Source organism: Rhinopithecus bieti, unplaced genomic scaffold (genome assembly GCF_001698545.2).
Source record: "Rhinopithecus bieti isolate Rb0 unplaced genomic scaffold, ASM169854v2 scaffold_38181, whole genome shotgun sequence".
NCBI classification, from domain to species: domain Eukaryota; kingdom Metazoa; phylum Chordata; class Mammalia; order Primates; family Cercopithecidae; genus Rhinopithecus; species Rhinopithecus bieti.
The window spans coordinates 1,534,779-1,542,550 of NW_016815853.1; the positions used below are offsets into that span (position 1 = coordinate 1,534,779).

General features: G+C 57.8%; 1 protein-coding gene across 2 annotated transcripts in view; it reads right to left on the reverse strand.

The window, feature by feature from the left end:
- TAFA5 (TAFA chemokine like family member 5) overlaps positions 1-7,766 on the reverse strand; it is a 271,776-nt gene extending 264,010 nt beyond the window's left edge. For both annotated transcript variants that reach the window (XM_017854100.1, XM_017854099.1), the window contains exon 1: positions 7,570-7,766. In XM_017854100.1, coding sequence (XP_017709589.1) covers positions 7,570-7,681 — 112 coding nt within the window. In that variant the 5' untranslated portion in view covers positions 7,682-7,766. The remainder of the gene's footprint in view (positions 1-7,569) is intronic.
- Positions 7,767-7,772: the final 6 nt, after the last annotated feature.

Genomic DNA, 7,772 nt, shown 5'->3' on the forward strand with positions numbered 1-7,772 from the left:
CCGCCCCAGGCCTCCAGCCCCGCCCCTACCCTCAGCCCCGCCCCCAGGCCTAGGCCCAGACTGATGACCCCTAGCCACTGGACTCGTCTCATCTGTCAAGCATCTTGGCTGTGCTGAGGCAGAAATGCCATCTTTTCTAGAGATGGTCTACGAGTGCAGAAACGGGCAAGGGGCTGGCCCAGAAACCAGCAGCGAGGCAGCAGAGCATCCCTGAAGATCGAAGAACGGCGCGGCCTGGAACACTGCAGGCGGGGGCGGAACGGGGCCTCGGTCCCTGGCAGGGCTGATTTCCATGGATGGGCCACTGCTGGGGACCCCCAAGCCCGTGGGAAGTGGAGCTGGCACCGGGAGGAAGCCCAGACCCGGAGTCAGGCGGGCCTGCAGTCCCTGTGCGGGACCAGCCCCACCGCTCCCCCTAAGGAGGAGGCCTCCAGTCCAGCCGCTCCTCCCCTGGTGGCTGGGAGGTGAGGGGGCACCAAGCCTGTTTCTGAAGGATGAAATGCAAGCACAGCAGCCTGTTACTGTGTTAGCGGTCTTGCTTTCTCTGTATTTTCTTTCCTACATTCATTCAGAGATCCTGAACCAAGCATGAAGATGCTGTGGGCGAGACAGATTCCTGCATGTGCCTTCAGGTGGCACAGCTTACGCCTTGTTAACCCCCAGGAAACCAGGGTCCCTGATGGCTGGACCTTCACGACCCTCCCTGCGGTGCACCTGCAAACCAGGACCACACAGCGCCCCAAACAAGCAGGCAGTTCCAGCAGGGGTGGAGCCAGACCCCTCTGTGCCCAGTTCTGGGTGGGGTGGGTGATGTCAGAAGACATCACCTACCACAAGTGGGCCCTCCTCTGTCCCCCACAGCTGACCAGGCATCCCCGACTCCCCTGGCCCCTCTGCCTGCGGGGTTGACATTATGTATAGACAGGCTTCCACGTCCCCGTGACCTTCCGGAGCTTCAGCACACTGAAGGCTGGGAGGTTCCCTGAGGCTGCCTCACCATACAGCCCACTGACCAGCAGGTGCTGTGACCAAGAAGCGTCTGCCCAGAGAGCCCACATTCAGTCTCCCGAGGCCATCAGCCATGCCCCAAACTCAGAGCCCAAGACAAGGCAGAAAGTGACCCCGACAGCAGCCACCAAAACACACATGCACAGCACTGGAGAGGGGATGGGGACGCGTGCCCAGGGGACGCCTCAGGGAGCAGGGGATCCTCTAAGACATGAGGTGGGCACTTTCTGGCCCAACTCACCACGCCTTCCTGCATCCACAGCATTTAGGGAGTAAGACGGGCCTTCACGGGCGGTAGAAGCACCACAGCACCTATGTCCAACCCGGAGTATGTGGGAGAGGAATGAGCACATGCCAACTTCCTGGGAAGCTTCTAGAAGGCTCTGTAGGCTAGAGGCTGCTCTCAGGATTGGACTCCAGGGCTGGACAGAGGGACAGAGACTCCCACCTGGGCAAGGAGGCTCAGCTTTGGGTGCCCTGAGTGTGGTGAGCCAGGGGAGAGGGTGAGAGCTGGGGAGGAGGGTCGAAGGCAGCCGGGTCCTTCCAAGGGAAGCTATGGTGCAGGGCAGGGGCCTGGAGGCGGAGAAGCCACTGAGGATGATGCTGCTACATTCAGGAGGGAGAGCAGGTGTAAGGTCTCAAGTGACAGTGGCCCAGACAGAGAGAGGTCAGGCAAGATGTCTTTGGGACAAGGAATGGACAAGCTGGCTGGGTGCAGTGCCAGGGGCACGGGGAGCCCAGGGAAGGGAGAACAAGAACGGAGGAGATTCCCCAGATGGAAACCAGATCCAGAGCTACACCTTGGGCTGCCCCTCACCACCTCTGGGAGGTCCCTGACATTCTGAGGTGGCAGCTGGGTTGGGACACAGAAGGGTAGCGTGAAGAACCCACCAGAACACAGGGGTCTAGCCCAGGCTGCTCCCCCATCATCTTCGGCCTTTGCTTTGTACCAACTGACTGTCCTCTCCCCTCTGGAATGCCAGCTCCAGAAGAGTGACCATCTCTGTCCCCGGGGCTTAGCGCATGGCTGGAGCTCGCCCAAGACTAATTAAATGAATACCCTGGAAGCTACATCTCCAGCTTCACCTGCAAGCCTGCAGCCAGTTCCACCACTCCTACCTTCTTCAAGCAGTGCTGGAAGGAGACCTGCAGAGCCAGGCCCCTCCAAAGCAGAGGTTCACCCCATGGTAAGTGACATGCCAAGGGACAGGGATGCCTCTTCCAGGAAAACTCACTGTGGGGCTGCCACCCCACTGGGCCCAGACCCACTGTCCTGCAGGATGCCGCTGGCATACAAAGCTGGAACTCAGCCTCCCTGGAGCCAGGAGGACCAGGGTATTCCAGAGGAGTCCTGCTCGCCTAGCTGGAGATAAAAGTAATTCCATACCCGATTCCTGCCAGCCATTTTAATAAATAAGTAAACGCTACAAAGCCTCAGGGAGCCCTCTACCACATTCGCTAGGGTGAAGGAGAGACGAGAACAGTCGCCCAGATCTGCTACCAGCTGCCAGGCCCATTTCTGGAAAGCCCAGCACCGAGGCAGCTTGTGCTGCTACCATGAGTCTTAGCACATTCCAGGGTGGAGAAGTCCGGAAGGGAGGAGCGGGATGGCTGCAGCTGCTGTTCCTGGGCTCCAGTAGGGCTGTCCGGGCCTCCAGGCCCACCCAGGGCCTCCACAGAAACCATCGACACTGGGGGCAGATCAGGGGGCCCTTGTCAATGGAGAAGCCCCGGGACCATGTGCAAGGCAGCATTTAAGAAAGGGCACACCAGACGCTACGGGCCCCCTGCACCTGAACCTGCACAGGCTCCTGAGACAGCCTCAATGACAGTTCCCCCAACAAACAGTCATCAGTCTATAGGGCTTTCCACACCCCGGTGCTCACTCCGGCCACCTGATCAGATTCTGCTCCTCCTTGTCCATCTCTGCCCTGAACGCTGGGGCTGGACCATCGCTGACAGTGCTCCGGGTGACAGGTGGCAGTCTGTAGAGGTCATTAACTCCGGAGCGCCACATTTTAATGCAAAAAGGAGCCCTTCTATATCAGCGCAGATGCGAGGCTATATAAAGAAATGGGGATTTTAATGTTTTGCTTTTCTTCCCTTTTCTAGTGCCACATTATCATAACATTTTCCCATAATTACGCCCATAAAAGTCACCTGAAAATGCTTCATGCCACAAAAGTTGATCTATATATTTCATTCTGAGCATGTCGAGTGGCAGATCCTGAGCTCAGAACTCTGGGGCAGAACTTAGCTGGGGAGCCTCGTGTGGAAGAGACCCATCAGGCGGAGCCGCCTTCTTGGGTTCGAGTGTCCTCTGGTCTCAGGGAGGTCCAGCAGAACGGGCGCAGGCGGGAGCGTGACACCTGTGTGGACAGTGGAAGAGTGTAGACCCCCCGTCTGGTCCTATCTCAGTGAAAGAGCGGGGTGGAGGGTGGGAGGGGACAGTGGGGCACAGCCAGGATCCCCAGGAGTCGATGCTGCTCTCCAGGATACTGTCTCTCCAGGATACTGTCCCTTGCCCCAGGGGTCCCTGCATGGGTAAATCCTGTGAGGGGGCAAACCTGCCTCTTCCTCACTGAGCCTAGGGCCTGGATGCTGGCTAAAAGAAATCCCAGAGACTGATAATTTATATTTATGGAGCTGAAAGAAACAAACAGCCCATCTTCTTGTGCTCCAAATCCATCGAATAAAAACGCAGTGAGAATTTTTTCAACAAAGATGAGAAATAAACTTCTGAACGGCATCACTCCATCAAGCCTCCAGTGCTTTCCATTTTACCTCTTCGAGAATCCAGAACAAAATTTGAACAGCAGGAAAGTGACATATTCTAATCGCTCCTAAATATGCAATAAATTGTATTTATAAAGGAAATGCAACGCCAGAGTACCTCCGCTCAGTTAGGACTCTAATGGGTTCAAAACGGTTCCAAAGTTGTTTGTAATTTCTTCTCATAGTTGGAGCTGAGGACATGAGATTTAACTGGAAGGTACAGCTCAGGGTTGACGGCATTTATTTGGAAATTTCCATGTCCAGCACGTAGCGAATCTGTCTCTCCTCCTCACTCTCCCTGGTATGCTGAAATACAGTCTGGGTCCCCACCATCCACCTGCTCGTGCTGAATAGGGGACATGGAATCTAGGCTAGTGCAGAGTGTCCTTCACCTTTGATTTCAACACTGCACACAAGGACCGAGTCAGTGCTTAGGTGTCATAGGGAGTTACCTCTGGTCATCATTCACTTCTCTCCCTTGCCAGGTGGAAAGATCACATCTTCGGTGGCGGGCACAGAACACCCTCAACCAGGTCTAGTTGGGTCAAGAGGTCCCATTCCACATCTAGGCAAGAAGCACATCTAGGCAGACAGACTTCTCTACTCCAAATACGCTAAGGGGAAAGCAACCTATATCGGCTCTTTGTAAGCTACACCCAGAGGGGTTTCCTCAGATCAAAAGGAGAAGAGCTTCAACTTTCCCTGTCAAATCTCATCATCACGCAAGTCAACTCATCACCAACCATCCAACCCTCATGGGCAGCACCGGCCGCGGAAGAAACCAAGCCTGCTGTCACCGTGATGGTCTCAGACCACTGAGCATGCATTTTAAAGTGAGCCATCCGGGGCCCCTTCCCCTGTTTGAGTCTCCTGGCAATTCTTCCCCAGGAGGAGAAAATGACAAGACTGTGTCACTATAGCAACTAGCCTAATTGGTGGACTGCAGGTCTATCTCCAGCCAGATGGTGGAGCCCATCTCCTTATATATGGATACCAGCACATGGGAAAGAAAGAAGGCTGGACTCTCGCTGGGCCAAGAACAGCAGAATCCCCCCAACAGAAAACCAGGCCAAGAAAGAATCCAGTTTCCTCCTAGCTGCACCAGGAAGCCAGCACCTTGTGTGCTGCAGAGAAACACACAGATTTAACAGGCAGGATAATTGAACCCTGTATGATACTTATCAGTTTCCCTAATTAATATGATACAAATATATCTGCTTCATAACACAAAGACATTTTGAGTAATAAAAATCCTTACTGATGACAAAAACAATTTACAAACAAGAATACAAACTATTCTTCTTCATCCCAGATATATTGGAAGAAAGAATGAAAATCGTAGGAACTGTTTAATTTGCATTTAATTTGCTTTATCGGTTCTAAACAAAAGGGGGGAATTTTTCTTTTTCTCTAGGACTGCATTTCCAAGCTATCAATTATTATTATGTCTATTTTGTATTTTAGTGAAATGTTTTAATTTCTCCAAGTACATTTCTGGTGTAATGGGGTGTGTCTCTTATTGTCAATTATTCCATTACACGGAGATGGAAACAGCCATAACAGCGTGCTTCACCCAAGCTTCTCTTATTAATTATTTCTGCTATTCTGGTAATACCTTCTTACCAACTGTCCTTGTCCTGGCTAAGGGCTGTTTCCAGAACGCTGGGGAGGCCTCCTAAGGAGGAGGGATGAGTGTGGAAACCAGATCTCCAGTCCTCAGTGTGTCTAAGCAGCAGGCTCAGATGTCTGCGCCGGGACACCAGGACTCGACTCCGCAGAGCAGACGACAGTCTCAGGAAGGTGTGAGCCGTCCGGATGAACAACGTGCTGACACCTTAGGATTGAGGATGCAGCGCGGGGTGGCAGAGGGCTGACGCTGCGTGTATTGAGACCCTGTGTACCTCGCTTCTCACGGGCTGGGGAAGTGCAGTGTTGAAGCCACAGGGCCCTGGTGTCAAGTACTTAGTAACAATTAGCAGTTGTTCTTTTCCACACCTGCTGAGCTGCTAGGGGTTGGAGGTGAGGTGTTGTCCTGGGTTCTAGCACCCAGCCAGGGTTGGGCAACCTATAGTGGGCTCAGGGCTCTGTAGCCCCTCTCCCAACACTGCTGAATGAGCCCCCCTCCCTCTCCGGAGATGCCACCAGGAAGTGCATTCAAATGCCTCCTCTTCAGCGCAGAGTTTACCTGCCATTAACCCTTTCTACATCTCCTAGGAAGCCCTGCTTAGGGGTCTTCTAGGGAATCCCCCCACATACCCCTGCAGGCACTGTGACGGCAGCGGAAAACTCGGGGACAGGCACAAATGTCGCTCAAACCCCCAGACCCTCCTCCCTGTCCTCCCTGCAGCCGGCCAGCCAGTGAGTTCCCAGGGGCTCCGGCGCACCCAGGGTGGCCTCGCCAGCTCCGGTTGAGACCCCCAGGCTTGGCGACCCCTCCCCGCTCGGTGCCACAGCAATTCTAGGGAAATGCAAACCGCGCTGAAGCAAGTAGGACAATTCCTGCTCTGGGCCCCGGGTTTCCCTCGCGATCCTGGCGAGCTGGGCTGTCCCAGGACTCCGGAGGCCGATCCCGCGGCTGCCTGGGTCTCCCTGGCCACTGTGCTCTCATTTTGGCGACAGCGGAAGGATCGCATCAGACTGGGAGCTTGGAGGACCCGGGCTCTGGAGGAGGTGGTGTCTGTGGAGGGAGGTTTGGTGCTGGTCTTTTTTTTTTTTTTGTAAAGAATCCATATTTTTCCATCACCTCCCGCGCCCATGGCAATTCTCCATGACAGGTACTCCCCAGCACCCGTCCTTTTCTCCTGCTGAAGACGAGAAGCCTGAGCTCCCGGAGCTGAAGCCGACCAGCCCGCGCCATCCGGGGCCAGAGCCTGTGCCCGGGACGCTGAGCAGCCCCCACTTACCCCACCAGCCGCGAACGTGCCCCGGGATGCTGAGCACCCTCCCCAGCGCCGAGGCTGGAGTCTGCACACGGGACTCCAACCACCCCTCCTTCCCCCCGCCTGGAGCCTCGGCAGGGGCACAAGCCACCCCCACCCTTCACCCCAGGCAACCGGGAGCCCGCGGCGGTCACCCCCCACCCCAGCCCCCAGCTCATACCCGGGCGCCCACCGGCCCGCACCACCCCAGCCCGTGCCCGCGCCAGCCCCGCCGGTCACCAGCGCGGGCCCCAGACACGACCCGAGAAACGGCCGCGGCCGCGGCGAGCCCCCTCCGGGCATCCCACCCCTCACTTCGCTTCTCTTTCCAGAAGGCGCCTGACGAGCCCGTTTCCCCGGAGGCGGAAGCTCCAGCCGCTCCTCTGAGCTCCAGCCGGGCTCCTGCCCGAAGAGCTCCTCTCCGGGCTCGGCCGCTGCGTCCCCCCGTGTCCCGGGCTGAGGCACGGGGAGGGCGCTCCGCAGACACCCCGGCAGCGCCGCCCGCCCTCCACGACCCGCCGCTGCCTCCCGAGCGCGCATCTCGGCCGGGAAGCCGCTGGCTGGGCTCCGACCGCCGGGCAGGGACGGGCCGCGCCACCGGGGCCTGGAGCCCGGGCCCTGCCGGGGAGTCAGGGAAGGGAGGCTCGGGCCGGGGCGTCCGACCCCGAAGTGCCCGAGCGCCCGGAACCCGGGTGGACCCTCTTGCCCGCCCAGCGCAGCGTTGGACCGGCCGGGACTCGGGGGACCGCGCGCCCCGCGCTCGTAACTCCGCGCCGACTCCGGAGGCCCGCGGGGCGCCTGCCGGGGCCGGAGGAGGGGGTCCGGGGCCCAGAGGGCCGTGCTAGGGCCGGGGCCGCGCGGTACTCACTGCAGTAGGCGATGAGCAGACTGGCCAGGATCATGAACGCCCAGAAAGTTGAGGACATGCTGGGCAGGGCGGTCGCATCTTGCCGGCTGCCGGTCCTGGGCGATGGCGCCATTGAAGCCGCGGCGCCCGCGCGGGGGGCAGCAGCGCGTCTCAGCAGCCGGCCCTGCCCGCGCCCCCGCGCCGGCCTCCACGTGCGGGCCCCG